The 24,370-nt window shown below is 35.4% G+C and overlaps 2 protein-coding genes, 1 long non-coding RNA gene and 1 pseudogene across 10 annotated transcripts; 1 reads left to right on the top strand and 3 right to left on the bottom strand.

The window, feature by feature from the left end:
* Positions 1–1,106: 1,106 nt before the first annotated feature.
* On the bottom strand, positions 1,107–7,042 carry LOC122303671 (annotated as a pseudogene).
* A 2,532-nt stretch (positions 7,043–9,574) lies between these two features.
* LOC122303668 (putative pentatricopeptide repeat-containing protein At3g25060, mitochondrial) lies at positions 9,575–14,924 on the top strand. 8 transcript variants are annotated; one of them, XM_043115547.1, is made up of 6 exons: positions 9,575–12,994; positions 13,640–13,764; positions 13,885–13,973; positions 14,134–14,336; positions 14,491–14,593; positions 14,686–14,924. In XM_043115547.1, exon 1 carries the CDS (start codon positions 9,686–9,688, stop codon positions 11,720–11,722), a length of 2,037 nt encoding a protein of 678 aa, XP_042971481.1. In that variant the 5' UTR covers positions 9,575–9,685; the 3' UTR covers positions 11,723–12,994; positions 13,640–13,764; positions 13,885–13,973; positions 14,134–14,336; positions 14,491–14,593; positions 14,686–14,924. The 8 variants fall into 8 exon arrangements, with proteins under 8 accessions (XP_042971481.1, XP_042971484.1, XP_042971479.1 ...); XM_043115550.1 differs by adding an exon at positions 13,084–13,266 and having other exon boundaries at positions 13,665–13,764; positions 14,491–14,924; XM_043115545.1 differs by adding an exon at positions 13,084–13,266 and having other exon boundaries at positions 14,491–14,924.
* A 2,524-nt stretch (positions 14,925–17,448) lies between these two features.
* Positions 17,449–19,129, bottom strand: LOC122303667 (RING-H2 finger protein ATL52-like). Its single transcript, XM_043115541.1, has one exon. The coding sequence runs from the start codon at positions 18,881–18,883 to the stop codon at positions 17,687–17,689; it is 1,197 nt and encodes a 398-aa protein (XP_042971475.1). The 5' UTR covers positions 18,884–19,129; the 3' UTR covers positions 17,449–17,686.
* Positions 19,130–23,142: 4,013 nt separating this feature from the next.
* Positions 23,143–24,169, bottom strand: LOC122303287. The gene is made up of 3 exons (XR_006240645.1): positions 23,771–24,169; positions 23,499–23,588; positions 23,143–23,335 (listed from the first exon to the last, which is right to left on the bottom strand). It is a non-coding gene; the product is annotated as an uncharacterized LOC122303287 (long non-coding RNA).
* Positions 24,170–24,370: the final 201 nt, after the last annotated feature.

The following is a 24,370-nucleotide window of genomic DNA, read 5'->3' as shown; positions in this document are numbered from 1 at the left end:
AAAGAGGTGATTTGACTTTTGCATCACCGACTTCTAGAAAAACTCATTAAAAATAAAATTTTGCTACATATAAGTAAAGTCGCGTATTAATCTGTATATCAATACTGATTTCTTCATAATTAAAATTTTAATTAGTACTATTTTTAATAAAATCTACTTTTTGACCAATCACAATAGATTGATGCACATATTAATGCATAATTATGCTTGCAACTAGATTTTTCCTTAAAAATATGATATTTATTTTGAGTTGGTGACTTCTTAATTAGAGATTATCTGTTTTCACATTTTCATAGAATTCTCTTCTTTTCTTTTTACTTTTTCTTTCAAATTGGAGTAAGAAACTTGTAAAGCCAAATTTCGCCGTATCGTTTGATATGGCGAAACTTGTAAAAATCTACCTAAATTTCTTTGCTTTATAAGGAACTTGTAAAGCCAAATTTCGCAGTGACTTCATTGTTGGGAAGAATAAATAAAAACGTTAGCCTTGTTAATAAATGTTGCAAAATCCAGTTCATGTGTCAGTCTCACACTTGAAACCCTTAAATTCGGGTAGAACCTTTTAGAAAATTTTTGATGTTGCAGAAATATGCACCACTGGCTAAAATAGAGTAGTGTGTGAATCAAAGTTTTGATATCGTTTCGGTCGCCGTTTCAATTAAGGCATTGAAACAAAATATTTCAATATTGGTACTATTTTGAAAGTCTTTATATAATAAATTAATTATATACGTATAAATTATATTTTAAAATAATATCAATGTAGTCTTAAAAAGTTAAAATACATATTTATAAAACTCAATACTTTTAAGTTTAAAAAATAGTATTCAGATGTGATAATTGGAATGAAAATTATAAAAAAAAAATCATAATTTTTATAATAATTATAAAAATTCACTAATTTCAGCCAATACCGGTACGGCCGGTACACCAAAGAAAAGCAGTATTGACTGAAATGCTCCGGTTCAGCCGGTATTTAACTTGATACAAAATAAATGTATTTATAGTACCAGTCACTATTCTAATATGAGAAATACCGGCCATACTAGTTTGTACAGTACGAAATTCAAAACTTCGGTACGAATATGGCAGGTACTAATAATTCAAAGGAAAGCTGAGGATCCTGTGAGGCTATTTATCATTGAGAGATCTCCCCTTCCATTACATCACACTCACAGTTGTCATTTATCAGATTATCTTAAATTTCAAGTAGTATGGGGAGAGGAGATAAACCTTCCAAACACCCTGGTATGACACTGTTAATTGGATATCAACTATGTCTATTAGAGTACCAGCCATGTAACAGGGAAAACAGATCAAACATGTTTTGTCTTCCCTCATTGCTCACTGCTATTTTCTTTTAACTTAACTTCTGCCTTTTATTACCATATCAGCTTGACTTCAACTTCACAATAAACCTTCCTTCAGAAACTTTCCATGTATTTTGTAATTTCTTGGCAATTCCTTGCTTCAGCCTCTGCTTTATTCAGCCCTATCAGCTTGTCTTCCAGAAAACTTCATCTGAAAGAATGCCACATCCTCATCTTTCTGTACAGAAGAGAAGGAAGGTTAGGATACAATTATTTAGAATGGCAAGAGAGAGGGGGAAATAGGAAAAGAAAATTATTAGTGGGAGGATGAATATCAAACAAATACCATTTCCTTAAACAAAGGCTCTGGTGTTCCAATTTTATGACCATCAGGTAAAACTTCCCAAGGTTTTCTTGCCTTTTCAAGATCTCCAGCTTCGTCGGACAGAGAAAGTGTACTATCAGGAGGCAAATTAAGCTGCTTCAACACCTTGAGTGTCAGAAAAAAAGTAGAATCATTCAGTCATGAAGAAAACATCTTGAGATAACGATTTGGAAGGTACTTCTGAATGTGATGTGCTGAATGCAGAATGTGAAGCATACCTTGAGAGAAAATGATGGCATGAAAGGTTCTAACAAAGATGCAAGAAGATAAACCAGCCCTACAGAAGTTCTCATAACAACAGAGCAGGAAGCTTGGTCTTGCTTGTATAGCTTCCAGAACTGGCTCTCCTACATTAACATCGATGAACAAACAGTAATTAAAAATAGTGCAAATTATCAAGAAAATTTGAAATATCAATAAATTAACAACCACTCATCTTTAACAAGCTTAAATTAACAACCACTCATCTTTAACAAGCTTACTTGCAGATATGCATTCCCCTCACCAGAGATGCTCATTCCAATTTTCAATGCCTGCTTAAGTTTTACCTGTCACATGGAACATAGTTAATTCCCCTTCTAGGTAAACAATGCAGAGAGAATAATTAAGCAATGGTTCCACAAATAGAAAATTCTATTTCATGAAAACTAAATTGATCATAACTATATTTAATCACCTTTTCCATTGCCTCCACATATTGCTCCACATAGTTACCAACTTTTTCTGCCAATGTTTTTGTCAAGAGATGTGATTCTGCCCCTTGTGCATCAGGAATGATAGATCCATATCCTTGTCCTGAAACAATTAATTATCATTACAAAAAAGAAGGGAACACATGGAATGCAAAATTTGAACCTATGAGGATCCAAAAGGTTATGAGTATGAAATGAACAGAATGCTAAGATGCAGGAATGAAAAATAAGGTGTTCTCCTCCTACCATACAAAATTCACTGAAACAAGGTGTCTGCAATCAGTTTACTAACCTGGAGGTTTGACAATGAAACTCAGTACTCTGTTAATGAAATTGCCCAAATTATTCAGTAGCTCGGTATTTAGTTTTGCTTGCAAGTCTGTCCATGTAAACAATGTGTCTGAGACCTAATGAAAATCAATCCATTAGAATTTGCAAGTAGTGCAAAGAAATCAAGAATCACCAGAAGCCTCATCAACCCAACTTACCTCCGGTCTGTTAGTCAGCAAGTAGTATCGCCACACTTCTGGGGGAATGTTGGTACCTTTTGCATCATTGCCAAAAACACCCGTGCCCTTGCTTTTAGAGAACTTTCCTGCAATGACATGCAAGATTGATAACAATACTGATGCCGATGCTGATGCTAATGATAATTTATCGTGATGATATTGAGAAAAAAAAAAAAAAACAAATCTAAAACTTTCATAAGAAAATCATCACATGTTAATCGTGTGGCATAGCAAGAACCACTTTGGGTTGCCGAAAATATACCTGCTTCATAGTTTAAATATTCTGTCACACTAATGCTCTTCATCAATGTCCAGCTTTCTCCTGTTCCAAGAAGTGTGGATGGAAACATCACCTGGAAATAACACTGTATCAATACTAACTTCGAAGAATTCACTTATTACAGTCTTACAATGGACTCCATATATGTTAATATAATTTATATGCATGTCAATTACTATGAACGCATGAATAAAAATCCTGACAAGAGTTGGGCTGTGTGTAGAACAATTAACACGAGGCCATGCAGATGATGGTACACTTAATGGAATGATTTATGTGATCCATTTTGTCAAACAAAAACATGGCAACAAGAACATACGCACAGAGAACACAAGCAGTTGCAGTTTAACGATTATAAATCTGCAAATTAGAACTTAACAGTTGAAAACTCTTACAGTGTGGAATGGCACATTATCCTTTCCCATGAACTGATACAGCTCCACGTTTTCAGGGTTCTTCCACCACTTCTCCCAGTCAGGTGTGTAGCATGAAGTGATTGAGATATAACCAATAGGTGCATCAAACCATACATAGAAAACCTTATAATCATAAATTGAAGAGAGAAGATAAATCAGTGAAACCAAAAAGATCGGATGTCAACCTGCAAACTTCTTTAGGATTACTATCAAAAGGAATTTCTCCACAGAAAGGAGAATCTCCAAAAATAACAAAAGGTTATGTGCTAACCTTATCCTTAAATTTCTCATGCGGAACAGGAACCCCCCACTTAAGATCCCTGGTAATACATCGGGGCTTCAGGCCTCCTGTAAGCCATGCATGTGTGGCTTGAATGGCATTCTGGCTCCAAGACCCTGCAACTGACATGGCATTGATATATTCCTCCAGTTTATCCTTCAGCAGTGGGAGCTCTAGAAATAAATGGTTCGTATCACGAATTTGTGGAGTTTTTCGACATACCTGTTAAATACAGCTTAATAATGAAACCAGAGAATGTTCAAAAGAATGATTACATATTTTCATATTCCATTTGCAGAGAGAAAAAGTGAGACTATTTTAACTACATTTTAGCAAAGACCATTAATCAAAAGGAAGGAAAAAGGGTTCAGTTAAAATAATGTTTAGGACACACATACCTTACATCTAGGATCTTTAAGTTCGGTAGAATTTAGCATCTCACAACACTTTTCACATTGGTCCCCACGTGCAGAATCATAATTACAATTTGGAAATGGGCAGGTGCCTTCCACAAGCCGATCCGCCAAGAATCGTTTGCAGTTGTCACAATAGAACTGAATTTTTTTTGTTTGAATTAAAATTAATTAAAAACCAAAAAATGTTGCAAGTTTGCATTACTCAACAAAAAAGGAACAATGGCCAGAAAAGAGAAGGAGAAGTTTTACATGCAAACAAAACCATAATAACAGCTGAACAAAACTTAGTACCTGTTGTATTGTGTTCTCAGAAAGCCAGTTGTTCTCCATCAGTTTCTTGAAAATATCTTGGCAAACTTCAGTATGTTGAGGAGTTGATGTGCGCCCAAATTCATCAAAACTAATGTTGAACCAATTGTAGACTTCCTTATGAATTGCATGGTATCTGTAAAACACAAGGTGAGATTTTTTAGACAGAATTTTAAGGCCACATTATTAAAATCAGCGACCAAGAGCAAAAGGTTAATAAGAAGAAGAATAAGGAAATGTCAAAGATCAACCTAAAGAGACTCCATTCGAGGAATCGAGTATTTAAATGCACTATGACACAGAATTAGAGACCTAAAAAGTAACCCACTAACATCTATAAAAATTTAAAGGGAAAGTAAGACCAGTCTGCCTCACCACAATCTTCATTGGGACAAAAAATGGTATTACATATTTAACGTACTTTATACAAACTATCTGAAGAATGTTACACAGTGCCAATCAGTAAAGGAGTTACATACCATGTTTTTTTCTTGGTATGCAAACGAAAGTAAACCTACAATAATCAAAACTTCAACTGAAATCATAGAACATGTCCTATGAAAAGTTTGCTTACTTGTCACAAATCTCTTGTGGGGTACAGTTCTCCTCCATAGCTTTTGTCTCTGTTGCCGTTCCGTACTCGTCAGTTCCACATATGTATATCACATTGTAGCCACGAAGACGGCAATATCGAGAAAACACATCAGCACTTAGAACACCTACATTATGCATGCCACTTTAGCTTTTTGGGCCACAACTTCAGCTAATTTCAGTAACAAAAAGATATTTATAAAAAAATTCAACAAATCAAGCTCAGCCGAAAAGTTATTCTATCTGAAACGCTCAAGCTAAGAACACAATTCACTCACATTGCAACTTAGTCACTAACAAAAACACCAAGATTTAGCTTGAAAAACCATTCAACGTGAGCAAAACCACGGAACAACCCTGAGCAATGGTTTGGTTATATTTATGAATTGGAATGGATGAAGGGCCAGATTTTTTGGTCCAAGTCTTTAGAAACACCAACAAAAGAAGCAACATAATGAATTACCTCTCTAGAAATCACAATGCAATTTTGTTGAGAAAAGAGTACAAATATAACTAAGTCACCATGCCAAAGGAATTTGACACTTCGGTGGAAATTGCCAATCTGAACTTCACAAATTCTCCATGATTGCATGCTCCACAACGGAAAATCATGTCTTCCTCATAAATTATCACAAGTGAAAATGCCTTGTTGTCCCGATCTTGATTAATCAGGTCAAATTAACACTTGTTGCTCACCGAGGCCTGAAACAACTTTTTTCCCCTTGTCACCTGATCACTGGCTTCACTTCACTTCACTTCAGAAATCCTAAGCCCACATGAGCTTAATCTCATGGAGCCGGACTTACTATACACTTCAAATAGCCATAGAGACAAGGAACCAGACGTTCAAGGAGAAAGATTACACAATTGTTCACAGTAAGTAAGAATGAGAAGAAAAAAATAAAAGGAAAGAAAAAGAAAATTGCACATGACACGCAAACCCCATATTCTAGAGCGTGCTACTAACACAAATTCAATACCGTTTTGTGCTCCGAATTGTACTCATGCACTTCAAAAAGTAGCAATACTTCGGAAGCAATAGTAGACCACACCATTCAAGAAAAGTAATTTCCATCATTGTGAGAGAGGAGTTATATTATTAGTTATATTATTACTCCTGAAATACTAAAGGATCACTTTAAAGTACGAGGGATATCAAAAGAAAAGCGTACGTAAAAACATGCAGGTAGACAGAACAAGAAAAGGTAAGAAATATTTACAGCCGATGATGTTTCCGAGATGAGGGACGTTGTTGACGTAAGGCAAAGCGCTTGTGATGAGTATGTTCCTCTTCCCAGGTATAGGCAACTTCGGAATTTTCTGACAACCTTCCTCTTCTCCTCGTATGTCTTCCTTGCGGTCTCCCATGATTCTGTTTCTGGGTCTCAGAGAGAAGCAGAGAGACCGAGGTTGAAGGAAGAAACAGGTTTAAGGGCCAGGTTTTGCCGACTAGTCCAGCTAGTGGGGGGGTTGAATAAATACTATATCCATGAGAGCTCCCAAGAGAGTGGAACATCAACGTCATGGATCGAAGCTGACTTTGATTCGTTGATGCCAAACAGAACACTGCTTAATTAATTTAGAATAACGAATAAATCTCTTCCATATCAAAGGTATTTAACACTGCTTTATCTGAGTATCAGAGTTAGATAAACATATCAGAAATTCGATCCGTGTCGCCTATAGGTAGTGTAGGAAGCTTTTCTTCTCAACAGTTGCGCCTACGGCTGAGGGGAGGGAAACTTACCTTTCACACATGCAAGTTTTTCGATCGATTTCAACTGGTAAACTAGCTTTGGGATCAGGTGGCTTGGGAATCCAAGTAGAGCATTTGCATCTCTTTTTTTCTACTTTGGTTTTCTTTCATGAATTTTCTACACACTTAAGAAAGAACAAATTCGTTCTGAGATGTAAAATGTGTCAGTTCCAAAAGCACGGGAGTGATGCTTTACTGTATGTAAAAGAGATGCTTTCCTGAAACGAATTTGAGTTAATTTATTAATTTAATTTTATACATAAATTTTTTTTATAATTTTTTATACAATTATATTTTAATTGAAAAGTATTTTGATAAAATAATTTATAAAAATAATATTATTTTAAAAAAATACTATCATATTTTAAAAATTGATTAAATAAAAAAATTCTAAAATATTATAATTGTACAGTGTACCATTATTATAAATATATTTACAAATAAAGTATCAATTTTAAAGCCAAACATCAAAGTCACTATAGTCAATTATAAATTAAATTTATTAATAAAAAAATATTAGATGTGACTAAGTTGGCATGACCTTGAGGCCTCAGTCATTGCACTATGAACAGATACTACGGATGCCGGTTGGTTCTTTCGCTTCTTGGATTTCAGTTCTTCTTAATGCCAGGGTCTTGCAACTAGATTTATATATGCATAGAGTAATATTATATATAGTCGTAGAATTATAAATGTTACATAATTACTTTAAAAAAAAGTAGGGTTCATGATTAAAAAGTTAGTTTTTTTCATATGGGTTCCATATTAATTCATTTTTTTTAAAGCGACTGCACGCCGCTTGCACAACCACGACTGTAAATATCATTTTCCACACGCATGAAAGTGAGAACTCCGTGATGCTACCTCGATCTCCATAATTTTGTTGAGCAGCCGAGCACTCAATTTTTTTTTTTATTCTTTAATTGAAAACCTAGTAGATTTTGCTTGTAGAGGAATCAAAAGTACTATATACATTAGTGGTACACCTAAGTGATGCATAAGAATAATTAAAGGAGAAATAATACTTACAGTCGTGAGTGCGTAAACGACGTGTAAATATTTAAAAAAAAATCTGAATAAATACAAAATCTACACAGAAAAAATAAATTTTTAATAATAAACCAAACTTATTTTCTAAGTGATTATATAGATTTTGCTTGTAGAGGAATCAAAAGTACTTTATACATTAGTGGTACACCCTAAGTGATGCGTAAGAATAATTAAAAGAGAAATAATATTTATATTCGTGAGTACGTAAATATTTAAAAAAAAAATTGAATAAATACAGAATCTACATAAAAAAATAATTTTTTAATAATAAATCACACTCATTTTCAAAGTGATTACATAGTGCTTACGCACTCCATGACTATATGTAATATTTAGATCAAAAAATTAAAAGAACCTAAGAAGATAACAAAATTAGAACCTATAAAGGGGAAAAAAAATAAAAAGGCAAATGTTAAGAAGTTATATAATGAACAAAAATTTTATATGTAGTAACTTTTACGTGTTCTTTTGCTCATATCACTTATATGATTAGTTGTGTATTAAAAAAATTGATGCAGCTAATTACATCAATAGAGTGTACAGAAAGTGCGTAAAAATAACTATACGTAACATTACTCTATAATGAAAGTTATAGCCCACGGCACATTCTCACCTATCACTTTGACCACTTAAGGCTTCATCTGGATATTAAGAATATTTCAAATCATCTATAAATAATAGTAAAATACTTTATAGTAGTGAATTGTTAAAAAATAATAATGAACTACTTATAAATTCGTGACAATTTAATTCTTTAATAATAATCTGATAACAATTTAATTCGAAAACATATCCCTAGACTTCTAAGGTTAGGAGGAACTTCTCATTCTTCTTCAACAACCTTGAGATCTCAATGGTGTGCTTGTTTATCTTTCGTTCGAAGATTGATGGTAATATGGATCAACATCTTCCTCACCATCTATGGTGCATCATCTTCACATCCATAACATATTAACACAGCATCAAAAGTGCAGCAGCTAATTCAAATAAATCATTCTCCACATATACAGTTCAACTTGAGACGAGATAAAAGTTGAAAATTAAATAAAATCTTATTAAAATCTTATTTTTATTTTGAAATTTTAAAACATTGGATTGTTTATTATATTTTATTTATAAATTTGTGAAAGCTGTAATAATTAGATGAGATGAGATGTATTGAGATGATTTTAATATCCAAACCTCTCCTCAACAACTCATCTAAGTTTACCAAGCCTTTTGGTCTGCTGGTTTTAGCTCATATGTAAGTAAATAAAATAAAAAAAATAAAAAGACTCTTGAGAGTGTCTATAATATGGATTGCATTATTTATGAGTTATTTTATTCTAAAGTTAGTGTGTAGAATATATTATTCATATTAGTTAAATAATAAAATTTTATTTTATTTATAATATTCAAATTTTATAATTTATCTTTTAAATAAAATTATGTTATATGAATAATTTACTAAATATGTTATACACAGGCTTTAAGTGGCCTGTAGATAGAATTTTTTATTATTTATTTATATAAAAATAACAAGATACACAGCCCTTGAGAGTGCTATAACAACTCTCCAAGTCGACGTAATAATCTGATCGTATCAAATTAGGACCCCTCGTTTCTCAGATTTCTGTTCTCTTTCAAACGGCTATATAAATTAACTCTACGGGAACGGCACACAGTTAAAGTTTTCGGCTTTCCACACGTAGATGCAGTCAATTCAATGGCTAAAACGCCTCAAACCTCTTCTCTTGGCCTGTAAAGACAAAGCGTCCATAGCTAAAGTCCATGCTCTCATGCTCTTGACCGGTCTCTCCATTCATTTAAGCTGCAATGGCCGACTAATAGCGTCGTACGCAAATATAGGCGATATTGTATCTGCCAGGAAAGTGTTTGATTTATTGCCTCACAGAGGAACAGATGCGTGGAATGCAATGATCATTGCGTATTCACGTAATGATTTCCCTGTTGAAGCCGTATATCTTTATCGTCAGATGATCTTGGAAGGCGTTAGACCTGATAGCTCGACTTTTACGGTGGCCCTCAAGGCGTGCACGCGCCTGTCAGATTTGAAAACGGGGGAGGAGATTTGGGATAGAGCATTGGATTGTGGGTACGAGTTTGATGTGTTTATTATGTCTTCTGTTTTGAATTTGTACGCAAAGTGTGGGAAGATGGATGAAGCGATCGGACTGTTTGATATGATGCCGAGAAGGGATCTTGTTTGTTGGACAACTATGATAAGTGGGCTTGCACGGAGTGGCCAGCCAATAGAAGCGGTTGATATGTATAGGCGAATGCAAAAGGAGGGAATGGAAGGAGATGGGGTTGCTATGTTGGGATTGATACAGGCTTGTGCGACTCTTGGAGACTCAAAATTAGGTCCTTCTGTTCATGGATATCTAATTCGAAGAGCTCTTTCTACGGATGTTTTTGTTCAAACTGGCCTTGTGGATATGTATGCAAAGAATGGGCAGTTGGAGCTTGCTCATCGTGTGTTCAAGAAGATGCCTTATAAGAGTGTTGCATCTTGGGGTGCATTGATTTCTGGCTCTGCTCAAAATGGTTTCGCAGGGAATGCACTTGAATTCGTGGTAGAGATGCAGAGTTGTGGATATAGACCAGATTTAGTGTCTCTTTTGAGTGCATTTTTAGCATGTTCCCAAGTTGGGTTTTTGAAATTGGGGAAGTCTATACACGGATATACTTTGAGAAGGTTTGATATTGATCAAGTTTTAGGTACTGCTGCAATTGACATGTATTCAAAATGTGGAGCTCTTTCTTGGGCCCGTACTCTCTTTGATAAGATAGATTCCAAAGACTCGATCTCTTGGAATGCAATGATTAGCAGCTATGGAATTCACGGTCATGGGAAAGAAGCTCTGTCACTCTTCCTAAAGATGACAAAAACAAATCTAAAACCAGATCATGCAACTTTTGCTTCTCTTCTCTCGGCCTTTAGTCACTCAGGTCTTGTGCGAGAAGGTCAATACTGGTTTAATCTCATGATTAGTGAATATAACATACCTCCAGCAGAAAAGCATTATGCTTGTATGGTTGATCTTTTGGCTCGTGCAGGTCGAGTAGAAGAGGCTCACAAGCTAATAGATTCCATGAATACTGAACCAGGGCTTACTGTTTGGGTTGCCCTTCTGGCAGGTTGCTGCAAAAATGGCAACTTAGTGATTGGAGAGATTGCGGCAAAGAAGGTACTTGAGTTAAATCCTGATGACTTGGGAATTTATGCTTTGGTATCAAACTACTATGCCAAGGTGAGGAAGTGGGACAAAGTAGCTGGTGTTAGAAAAATCATGAAGAAGACTGGGATGAAGAAAGTACCGGGGTATAGTGTAGTGGATGTGAAAGGGAAGCTCCATGCTTTTCTCATGGAAGATAAGAGCCACAATCAATATGAAGATATTATGCAACTCTTGGATAAGTTGGATCATGAGATGAGAGCCATTGGATATGCCCCAAAGACTGAATTTGTCTTGCATGACCTCGAAGAGGAAGTTAAAGAAAAAATGTTGAGTAATCACAGCGAGAGGCTTGCTATTGCTTTCGGTCTTTTAAACACGGCTCAAGGAACCAGATTACTGATCACAAAGAATCTTAGGATGTGTGGGGATTGCCATGAAGCAACGAAATTCATAACCAAAATTGTGAACAGAGAGATTGTTGTGAGGGATGTAAAGCGATTTCATCATTTCAAGAATGGAATCTGCTCCTGTGGCGACTACTGGTAAAGTAGACGTTCACATCTTTGCTCTCTTGGTTGACTTTGTCACAGCTGAGATGTGAGAATATCAGGAGCAATCTCGCCTCTGCCAGAAAGCGAGTTCCAAATATTATATGAGGGTAATGTAAGAGACGAGCATATCGTTTGCCACAACCTTTGTAGGAGTGTCTGGATGCAGCTTGGAAACCGATAAAGTGTGGCTTCAAATGTTCAGACTCGACAATCCATTGCCAGATGCTGGTGAAATTAGTCCATTGATATTCATCAACCACCCTACAAACTTCCCCTTGACCTTTTATAGTCTATACTTCAGCTGAGTTCAAAGAGCAAGGTTTTGTTTACCATTCGTTGTGATGGAGTTTATTTGGAAGCTTGAAATCTCGAAGGGACACCACAGAAAAGGACATGGATGATTTTTTTTCTTTCTTTATCCAAATGTTTTCCTGCATTCTTAGCATAGCTATGTCCTTCAAGCACCTAAAAAAAAAAAACCAAATCCAACCCATCACACCGTTCTTCTTCAAGCACCTAAAAAAAAAAAAAAAACCAAATCCAACCCATCATACCGTTCTTAATTCTCAATTTCCAGAAAACTTCCGACGCAGTTTGAAGTTTTGCCCCACTTTTCTGAATGCTTTGGAGTGGGTATAACTCCTCAGCTCAAGATTTGAGCTACAGTGAATCCAATTCACTCTCCAAATTTGACGTGATACTGTTCACAGGCCAAAGGAATTTTTTATTCCAAAATGCGGAAGAACAACCACATCTGTGTTTCCTCGTTTTTCAACTTCCGGCGCCCCTCTTTCATTTCCTCTTCCTCCCACCCTCGCCGAACCCCCTTTCCAATTTGCATAAGCCCGTTTTCTCCCTTCCCTTCTCTTTCTCTCCCTTTTTCTCTTCCCTTGCCGAACACTCCCGCCTCCCCTTCTCTTTGTTTTTTCTTTTTCTCTCAGTTTCGTTTCTTTTTCCTTCTGTATTTTTATCTCGTAGCTTTCTGTATAGTCGGCAGGGACAGTATACAAGGAGATCTGAGGAGATATCGACGGAACTGGAAGTGGGGGTTTTTTTTTTCTCTTCATTGGAGTTTTTGAGCAGTTGAGAGCGAGCGGGAGAAAGTTGCGATTCGGGGGTGTTTAATTCGTGGGAGAACTTTGTTTGAATTTTGGGATGGGTATCTTCAGTACCATATTGGGTTTTTGGCGGTTTTGGAGTTGGGATTTCTATTGGTGTTGTTGCTGGATATTTCTTCTTCATCTATTTCTAACCCAACGATGTTCAGGTACCTCTCTCTCTTTCTCTATATATATAAATATATAAACACGCATTATGTATATTTATTGCTTTGTATATTCTCATCAATGGATATAGGTTTGGAGTTGGAGTTATAGCCTTCGAATGCTCTGTTTGGTTGTTGAGAAAGCAAAAGGAAAGGAAAAGAGGGAAAAAAGAAAAAAAAGAAATAAATTGGATTACTGACACGTGAACTAATCATGTTGTATATTAAGTTAGTTGGAAAATGCTAGATCCCCCGCTGGGGGATCCCGCTGAGAGGTACCATTCCCAATTTTTTTCTCTTTTTCTTTTTTCTTAATGATTAACTAAAAATTGTTTAATATTATTGTGAATTTTTTATATTTTTTTAAATATTTAAAAACATTAAAAAAATGATGTGAAAAAAAAAAAAACAAAAATAGAAAACTTTTTTTTGGCCTAGCAGGACCCCCAGCGGTGGCCGTAGCACTCTCCTAAGTTAGTTATTTGCCAATGTGGATAATTCAGTTTGGTCTTTTTTTGTTGTTGATTAGACTACACATTAAATTAAGAGGGAAAAAAGGTGATATAATGCCTTATTGATCTCCTGCAGTATGTATGTGTTATGAAAGATCATGTTATTTTTGTTGGCTTTGAATTTTCTTGCTCCCAGGTTATGAATGATACTGTCTGATCAGGATCTTGTAATACGTCCCTTGGTAGAGCAAGACTCAGAAACTTTGCAGCGGATGTTTCCTGAGATACCACTTTGGGTGAAAAATCCAGACTATGATCTGAGTATGTACAGTATTATTCATAACTTCTTTATTATGCTGCCACATATTCTGTGTTTTAATTTGGTTTTGTCTTGAAAATCTCAATTTTTTTGATGTTCCAATTGTGTTTGTTTTTGTGAAGGTTGACTGGATAAACAAGTTTCTTGAGTATATGTGGCCATATCTTGCAAGGTCCAACTGCTCCTGAGTTTCATTTGATCTATTTTTATGGTATTTAACTGCTTCGATATATCTCTTCATAAGTATTTGATGCTCTTTATGTTCTCATAAGCGATTTGCATGACTGCAAGGAAGATTGCAAAGCCTATAATTGCTGAGCAAATCCTGAAATATAAAATCGAGTCTTTTGAATTTGAAGCATTTATGTTAGGATCCCTACCACCAACTTTTCAAGGTTTGTCTACCTGCATTTGGATGCATTTAGGGGGCTCTCTTGAAGGTGGAGCGGTGCTGGTAGTTAGAGTTCATGAAGCTCAAGACGTCGAAGGGAAGCACCCTCCTAATCCCTCTGAATTGGTTTCTAATATGGACTTCTGTGTCCTCTTTTAAGTGTCCTCGTTTTCGCATTTGTAGGTATTCTCACTACTCTCTCACTCTCTCAGGAAATAGCATATATTGTCTATTTGATCTATTAAAAAATCTACATTGTGGTTTTTCTATATCCTTTTATCTTGTCTTCTACCTTGTGTTCACATGATGTTAAATATTACCACTGAATTTTGTGCAGGTATTATTGGTCTGCAAGGATGAACTGCTGCTCCCAAAACCGTTCATGCAGTGTAGTATTTTAGTACTTTCTCCTGCCAGTGGGCTTGTGAAGGACTTCCCGAGTACTATTCTAAATAAATGACAAACCTTTGCGTTGGGTTTGTTTTGTTTTTGTGATGTAAAATTGGGTGCTTATGCTTTGTATCTTTTTCAGTTCTTCTATAGACAACCGCCGGTGGTGAACCCCCATGGCATTGGCTGATGTGGCAGCCCATATTGAAACAGGGTTGCAACTTGCAATGTGGCATACTTCCACCGAGGGTAATCCCTTTTCATTATTATATTAACTTCTCATATGCATGCACATAAGGGATGTCTCCGGGGATCGCAAATAGACATTCATCATGTAAACTTTAGTGTGGTAATATTCATCATACTACTTGGTTTTTTTCATATATACATTCCTTACTAACTAGTTAGTGGGTTGTTTCCATTGCTCACGCTGCAAGTGAATTCCGTTGCTGCATCAATCAGTGTCGTTGTTTCCATTTTTCAATCAGGAAATTGCTTATTTTGTTTGTTTAATATAAGGTTGGAGGTGTTGAGAAGTGTTGAGGTATGCTGTGAATAGTAGTGAAAAAATAAGTAAAAATGATTAATAGAATATTTAATAGTAATAAAAAATAATTAATAGTAATAAAAAGTAGGTGATAAATAATAATAAAGTAATTAATAATAATGGAGTATATTGAAAAATGTTAGTACCCAAAAACTTAAATCATTTCAGAGTAAGCAATTTTGATGCTGTCAAATATTTATGCATATGAACTTATTCAGAAGTTTCCTTACCCCAGTACCGCGCTTGAAGCCCATTCAAAGCATACCAAGCATCCCCAGTGTATCTCAATCTATCATTTCAGGGCCACGCATATTTCTAAATAGATGTGATTATTGGATAGAAGAAATGTTGGTAAAATGTATTTGTTGTATAATTAAGTTGAGAAAAAAAATTAGTTGAGAAATAATAATTTAAGTATAAATTAAATTATTAATTAATATATGATTAGTGTAATTGTAAAATATGAAAAATAAATTAAAATATTATTATTAAAAAATTAATATTATATTATTTTTTTGACTAATTCAATTATGGCTTGAATGATTTTGAATTTATGAAAAATATATACTTTGCCTGCTAAACTCTGATAGGCTCTTGACACATGATAGTGGTGTGGTGTGGTGTGGTCTAGTCTGGTGTATAAGCATCACGCTTTAAAATAAGTGACCAAGAGCATCACATGGGAGCTCTTGGTCACTCGTTAACTAGCCAATTAATTATTATTAAATAAAATAATGAGGAGGACAATGTCAAGAACTCATATATTTCAAGTGGTGTGAAACTTTATAAGGCCGAAAAAAAATGAAGGATTTTGAAAAATTGGGAAAAAAGTTGAATAAAATAAAGTTAAAAAAATTAAAATATTATTTTTTAGTATTATTTTTATTTTAAAATTTAAAAGAATTATATTATTTTTTGTGTTTATTTGAAAGTTTAGAAAATGTGTATTAAGTTTTGTATTTGGATAATCATTAAATGAAAAATATTTAAATTTAAAAAATATTTTATATTTAAATGATGTTCTTGAAGAAAATTATAAGAAGTTTTGAGAATATCTAACCGTCTAAACAAGCCCTTAAGCACTGTTAAGTCGAGTGTGCAGTAAATTATTTAGTTTATGGATTTTAAAAATAATCTTGAATAAGTCTTCTATGAAGCCATTTGGAATCAAGTTTGAAGTCATTTATCATTCGTTTAGATATTTAAAATATTTCAGAATATTTGTAAATAATAGTAAAATAATTTGAGTTAAGATATTTTATTATATTTCAAAAAATAGAAAGAAAAAATTAAATAAAAATATTATAAAGTTAAAAATTTATTTGAATATAATTATTTAATATTATTTTTTTAAATTTGAAAAGGTTTTATTATTTTTTGTATTTTTTTGTGAGTTTAAAAAATTTGTAATGATTAGATGAAAATGTTAAATATTTAAAATTAAAAATATTTTATATTTAAGGGATATTTGAGAATGAAATATCCAAAAATATCTAAGAATACTTCATAACACTTTAGTATCCAAACGGATTAGTCTTTCATAGACATAAAAGAAAAGAAAAAGAAGCATAAGTTATTTCCAAGTTATATTAATTAAATAGTACTAATACAAATATAAAAAATTTCATAAAAATAAAATCATAAACTGATATGATTAATTGATATTAATTGATTTACACAATAAACTAACAATGGCAGAAAATAAGTCATATTACCATACATATTATAGTACTATAAATATATTCTAAGTATAGTAATATTATAACAGTTTCATGTGATATGTTTGTTTTATTTTATAATAAAATTAATTTTATAATTTGATATAACACATCAAATTAATGTGATTTGATGCGTTATTTGATATAGCACATCAAATATATATATATATATATATATATATATATATATATATATGTATATATTTTTCTAAACTAACATCCTTATATTTACTGCATAAAGGTTATTACTTCTTAAATATGTTTTGTTTCTCTTGAAATTTAAGTTCGATTTAGATAATGAGATGAGAAATAAATAATAGTAAAATAGTTTATAAATAACACTAAAATTATTTGAGTTAATATGTTTGATGGAATTTTGAAAAATACAATAAAAAGTTGAATAAAAATATTATAAAGTTAAAATATTATTTTAATTTTAGAATTTGAAAATGTTAAATTATTTTTTGTATTTTATTTGAAAGTTTATAAGAGTTTTAATAATTAGGTAATGATTAAATAAAAAAAGTTAATTATTTAATTTAAAATTAAAAAATATTTATATTTATAGTGTTTGGATGTTGAGATAAAATAAAATAAGATGAGGTAGAATGGATTAAGAGGAATTTGATATCCAAAACCATGCGACAGTCATCAGCGATCCAAGATATTAACAGTAATAACAATAGCCAAAAAGTATTCTTTCAGATCCCAGAATCTAATTATTTATTACAAACCACTAATTTGGATCCATATGTTCTTAATTATTTTCAAAAGCTTGAATTTTGATACCAAAACCATCTTCTCGAGGAATGCTTCATACCGGAGCCAGCTTCTTCCTGTCCAAGGAACAATTCACAACGGAACGCCCCTTGTCATCTTCAGAAGGGAAGTATTGAGCTCACACTTTTGAAATGTCTGGATGACATGAACCTTCTGCTAGAAGAAAAAGACCTTTTCATCGAAATCGGCCCCTTCTGCAGGGAACGCCCAGCTGAAGGACATTTCACCAGTTTGCTTAAGCTCGAGGTTCCACTCCCCGGCTTATCAACAACAATCTTCTTGCCCGAACTTTTTTGGTGTGTTGATTGGGTTTTTGAACTTCCTTGATCTGTAACAATTTTGGCCACAGCATGATAAATCTTCAGTGCAGAAGTTGAGTCTAATGAAACTGACCTTCTCATTGGTTGTATTTCTTCTTCCATGACTCGTTGATTGTCAGGCAAGTTACTTCGTGCTCGAGAATGACAATTATTAGAACTTGAACTGTGAATGATAATTTTGTTTGATATTTCAGTACATCTGCCATCCTCAATTGCCAAAGCTCTAAACTTTCCATCTCCAACCCCAACTTCACTGGTCCCTCCTTCTCTGTATCTGTTGTTTTCTACCCCACTATAATTCTCAAGATTCTCTGCCTGGGTTTCTTGGATTGGACCTGGAACATTCATATTAGGTTCACTTGCAGTTACCCGACAACCGGCAGCGTCGCTAACTATAGGAGCACGACACAAGGGGCAATTCTTGTGGGATCTCAACCATGTATCTATACAAGGAAGGTGAAAGGCGTGGCTGCACTTCGGCAAGAGTCTGAGACTTTCATCTTCTTCAAACTCACTCAAGCAAACAGAGCAGTCGGCTCCATCTATCAGCCCCTCATCTTTTTTATACTTGCAAACTGTGATGGATTCAATAACAGATTGCTGGAGACCAACGGTTTGGATTAACCATATGGGGTGGGCGATCGCAGGTCCATGATCTTCATCAAGAAAGTCTTCTTGGGTATCAAAAAGTATTGGTGAATTTCTTCTCCTTGAACTATTCCTCCTCGAGTAGTACTTGTTGATAATTGCTAACATAACTGCAACGAAAAGAGCTCCGCCAACTACGCATGCACTTATAAAAATACCGATCCTAATCAATTGCATTTGGTTGTAATGATTGTCATGCAAAGGGCCTGGTTTTTGTGTTGGTCTTGGTGTTGGTGGTGGTGGCGGCTGTAGTTGTGAAGGTGGACAAGGAGGAGGAATGTAGACACCGAATATTGATAGTAGCCGTTTTCTATGATGAATCCCCATATCGGAAACAGAGCAAGAACCAGCGGAGGATCAAAACAAGGGATGAAAACTCATACCCTTGGAGTATGGAAAAAACTGAGACACAGAGAGCAGACGCTATCTGCTTTGCTTTTCCTTTCAACACCAATTGGGCTTTGATTGGTGGTGTTAAGAGGAGAATTTGGGGTTTGCCTCTTTTTTCTTTTCCACGATGCTTTTATTTCTTTATTGGAAAATTTCGCTTCCAATGAAAGACTGGGGCATTTACACGGTAGCTTTCCTTTTTCTCGGTTTAGTAGACTGTGGAGGTCAAGTCAATGCCTTTACTTGACATTTCCGCGTTAACGTAGTTGTAGGGTTCTTATGAAGATAGTCTGATGTGTAAATAGACCGCTTTTCAAAATGAAAAAATCTATATATATATATATATATATAATCCACGAGCGTAATCAATTTCTCACCATGGATGTTCATTATTTAAATAAAAAATAATTTAAATATTTTAAAATATGTGACATCAATTGAATTCTTATATTCAACCGTAAGCTATGCGTTTGGCAAATTTAATTAAGATTTGTTGCACTTACATGAACATGATCCCTAAATTTAAAGACTTCTATTCTCTATCTTTAAGTGAACTCCACGTAAAGACTATTTCTGTACCCTTTAGACGACCTTGATCTTTGCTTAGGCATGATCAAGCGGTATACAAAGGCAGCGCGATCAGTTTCTTTGTTTGGAGGCAGATTGGACAGGGACTGTTTTTGTTTGGTTCGGTAGAAAAATGTGTCAAGGTGAAGACATTTTCAGTGTTTTGTGAGTTGTTTGATGGGACAGAGTTGCGGTCAATGAAAGAAAAATGTTGGGTCAGTTAATTAGAAGGAGGGATGCTGGGAAATGGAAAGGGATGAGACGAGATTAAAGGAGATGGGAAACTCTTTTCCAGACATCCCTGTTAAGATAAGATAAAAGAGATACGTGTCCCTCGCTCAATTCAACCAATGTTTCCAAGTCAAATTGGGTTTAATATCATGCAATTTGCGATGTAGCTGAATGAAAATCCTCAATAAAACAAACCTATCACAGCTCCTCATTCATCATACAAACAGTATTGAGGACAACGTATTTCTAGACAGTTGGCCTTTGGCTGTAGGGTCACTGTACGAACTTCATGACATTTCGACCTCATTGAGTCCTGCCATTTCGACCTCAAATGGGCCACGATCAAAGTTTTCCCATTAGCCGAGTGATTTCCTCTCTCTCTCTCTCTCTCTCTCTCTCTCTCTCTCTCTCTCATGCATCCCAAAAAAAAAAAACAAAATAACTCCTCTTTCTTTCTCCTCCCATTTCTTGAATTGTTTCTTTAGCAATATTACTCTATTATTAAATTAATCATGCTTAATTACATTAACTAATAATATTATTATTATAAGTGTAATTAAAGATGTATTTAAACTTCTATGTTATCCATCTCTTCCAGAGGCAGCCCCCATTCCAGAGGCAGCCCCCATGTCCGTCTCCCTTCTCCACAACTGCCACTCACAACAGTTTAGCTAGCCCCACGTCACAAACCCCCTACTACCACACGTTCAGCCCCTCTTAGTAATGCACGGCCTCCCCGTGAACTACCTCGCTACAGCCACCACATATATATATCTATAGTGGTAATATAAGCGGCAATCTGTGATCTACAGTGTTAAGAACAGTAATTTTTTGCCCCTCAGTTTTTTTTTTTGTCCAATTTTTTTCTTCCCATTTTACCCTTCATTTTATTTGGTAATTACCCTAGTTTGTATTCTACTTTTATTTCACCGACATTTTTTTTGGTCTTTCTGCCTTCCCACCGAGAGTTTGGTTTTTATTATTGTATTTTTGATTTTGCCCTTAATTTTATTGTTTACTTCTTTCTCCTTAATGTCGTTTTGTTTTGCCAGCTTGATATTTTTGTCTTTTTACTGTGATGACCCGTTTTTATGTGTATTTTCATTGAAAGGTAGTTTTTAATTTAATTAATATATTGGTTTATTTATTTTAAATTAATGTATTTTAAATTGGTTTTAATTTATTTGATGTGTTTAATTTATTTTAGTCGTTTTACGGTTTTTAATATCGTTTTCGGCGGATCGGTTTTTGGTCTCCGGAGTGAGGATTGGACCTCATTTCTTTTCTTTCCTCTTTTTCTTTTTCCCTTTTTCCTTCTTTTTCTTTCTTTTTCTTTCTTTTCTTCTTCTTTCTTCTCCTTTCTCTCCCACGTACGTCCAGCTGCCCCTTTTTCTCATTCCCGTTGCCGCCACTTTGACCGGTCAGTTCTCCGCCGTCCGGCCACCGTTTGGTGCACCGTCACCACCATTCTCTTCCCCTTCCACCAGAGATCATCCCCACCAATTTTCAGAGCCATCGGACCAGCCGTTAGCTTTCGAGAGCCGCCGGAAGTCGCTGCACCTGCTCTGTTTTTGCCCCTGTCGCCGGTTGCTTTCGTAACCCAGAACCGCCGCTCGCCGGCGGCGTGGCCTACACCACCCATCCAGTTTTCTTCCCCTCTCACCGGTGAACATCCCCACCAAGTTTCATCTCCATCCAAGGCACCGTTAGCCACCACGAGCTCCTCCAAACCATACGGTTTTTCACCGATTCCGGCGCCGTCACACCACCTCCGGCCACCATCTTTTCACAGCTTCTTCCCCTACCTCTTGCCGACCTAAACCACTCATTTCCGGCCTTGATCCGTTGCCGGAGTAGCTCCCACGAGCTCAACTCCGTTCAGCCCCTTTTTGGCCTTCGACTGCCATTTCCACCACCACCCACGGCCAAAACTCATTTCCTTTAGCTTCATAAATATCTCAAGACCATTCCCTATCAATTTCGTGCCTTGGTTTGTCCCCGTTCGAAAATGGGTAATTTATTACCCACGGCAACAGTGTAAATTACACTGTTACGTTGCTTTTCTTCCGCCGTTTGCAACGCCGCAAGCTTTCTAAAAATACCATATAGCGCTGTAAGTATTTTCCAAACCCTATTTTCAGATTTAAATATATATTGCTCTTTCAATTATTTTATCTGCTGGTTGGCTGATTCCGGACTGAGTCCGAGGAGTTCGGGGGTCGGATGGATGGAGGACGGAGTTGCTTGTTTTATTGATTTATGTTGGTTGGTTATTTTTGTGCATTGTTATGGCATTACATGGTGCATGCACGTGTGTTTTTGTTTAATTGAGGAAAGCCTGTTTTATTGGCGTAAGTGGACTTACGGGTGCGTGTGTATCACGACCCTAAGCCGAGATGAGGTATTATCTCGGTGGAGCTCCTCTGGTCACTCGGGAGCGGAATAAACTGAGTGATGTCCCCTGGGTTGTCGCTGGGCGACGACGGGAGCAGGGGCTAGGGGATGCTTGGCTACGAACGCGCCGGGCGCGGAACCGGGCATCGCTTTACGCACCGACTCCGTGGCCTTTCGCTGGCGAGGGCTAGAGAATACTTGGCTACGAACACGCGGGGCGTGGAACTGGGCATCGCTCGTTAGGTGTCACATGCGTGGTGGTACTCTACGGTGTGGCACTGGAGCCAGGGTGTGCGGATGACCCCTAGGGGAGGTCATGGTGCATACGAATAAAATGGATAATGGTTTGAGACGGATATATGGGCCAAATGTGACTTTTGGCGTGATATTTGGAAAGGTTATGTTTTTGGGCCAAATGGAATTTTTGGCGTGTGTGGAAAATTATGTTTTATGGGTTTTGCGCATTGGCATCATTTCATGCATATTGTTTGAGTTCTATATGCTTTTATCTGGTGGTATTTGGATTTTACTTACCTGCGGTACCATTTTTGATTCCGTAGATTTTGGTGCAGGATTCGAGGATGAGGTGGAGGAGGCTAAGCCCGAGGATGCGGCTCCGCCGAGTTGCTGATGTTATGTTTTGTATTTGGATTTAAACCTATGTTTGTATCTTGTAATATTTTATTTATGTATGTTTTAAACAGCTTGTATTACGTTAAGAAGAAATTCTGGTACTTAGTTATGACTTTCGTTATCCGCTGCGTGTTTCTTTGTGCACATATGTTGCCTTTGCACACACTTGACACCCGTCGATAGGATGGTGACCCGGGTTGTCACCATCCGGACGTCTCGATTTTCCCGTGTTCGGGTGTGGGGATTTGGGGGCGTCACATTTACCCTTAATGTTTATCTCTTGATCTGAGAAAGTGAATCGAACTGTAGTTTAAATATCAGAATTTGTTTCATTTCGTCTGTTGAGTTCTCCCGTGTGTTCTGCCCTCTCGTTCAGAAATTGTAAGTACGTTTTTATTGTTTTTCTCAGTATTCTAAAAATTAATTGTATTGTGTGAATGAATTTGTTACATTATGTAATTACATGATATGCATATGTATTATAGCAAAAAAAAATTGAAAGATAAAAACCCATCAAACAAATTCGATCTTCTGAAATTTCATCTTCTAATTTCTTCATATGTGCTGAGAACACAAAAATAAAAAACTGTAGTTAAGAGTAAAAAAATAAAACCCAATTCCAAAATTTTTGAAAAAAAAAATCTCGGATTTAAAAAATTCCCTCTTAGATGTGAAAAATATTTATACTGATAATATATATCAATACCCTAAAATAATACACTTTCACCTTCCGACATGGTCGTGGGCTGCCACGGGTGGCCATTTATAGCGGATGTGAACTGTGATGCAAGGGAGATGCAACAAGCAATAGATCCAACTGAAAAACCCAGAAATATCCATCAGGAAAAACAAAAAGTTTGTCCAAGAAACAACAGATCCAACCAATAAACCAAAAATATCGATCAGATAAAAAATTTAAAATAAAAAAAAATAAAAACCCGAACAGAGTGCCTTAATACACACAATGGTGAAATAATACACAAGTGAGAAAAATCTCACCTTCCACAGTGGTCGTGGGCTGCTACGCGCGGCCATAGGCAGCGGATCTTAGCCACGATGCGAGAAAGAACCAACAAAGAACAAATCTAACCAAAAAATCAGAAAATATCCATCGGAAAAAAAAAAAAAAAAAAAGACCCAAACACAGTGCCTTAATACACACGAGATGCCGAAATATACAGAGAGAGGCCGTGAGGGATAAGTTGTTGTACAGATCTGAAAAATCCAAACATCAAACAACAAAATAAGACATAATAAGAACAAGATAAGAGAAGAGACAAAAACAAAAACAAAAAACGACAAAGAAAATCAAACAAAAATATATTTGTTAAGACCTGAAAGTAAAAACAAAAAAAATTAAAAATCGTAAAGAATAATCTTGATCTAGATGTATAAAAAAGCAACAAAAAATATGTGAAATAAATGGTTCACATCTGAAAGCTTAAAAAAAAAAAATTATTATACCGTAAAGAACAATCTAAATCTAAACAAACAAAAATGAACAAAAAATAAATTAAATAAACGCAAGATATGAGTAATAAGGAAGAAAGTACAAAAGATTAAAAGGAGAAGAAAATACAAACAGAGATCAAAGAAGAA

Source organism: Carya illinoinensis, chromosome 3 (assembly GCF_018687715.1).
Source record: "Carya illinoinensis cultivar Pawnee chromosome 3, C.illinoinensisPawnee_v1, whole genome shotgun sequence".
Lineage (NCBI taxonomy): Eukaryota > Viridiplantae > Streptophyta > Magnoliopsida > Fagales > Juglandaceae > Carya > Carya illinoinensis.
The sequence above is the reverse complement of the archived record's forward strand: the minus strand, read 5'-3'. Positions and strand labels throughout refer to the sequence as shown.

Excerpts from the sequence above, each read along its gene's own strand:
- LOC122303668 (XM_043115549.1), top strand. The coding sequence starts at position 9,686 with ATGCAGTCAATTCAATGGCTAAAACGCCTCAAACCTCTTCTCTTGGCC.
- LOC122303667 (XM_043115541.1), bottom strand. The coding sequence starts at position 18,883 with ATGGGGATTCATCATAGAAAACGGCTACTATCAATATTCGGTGTCTAC.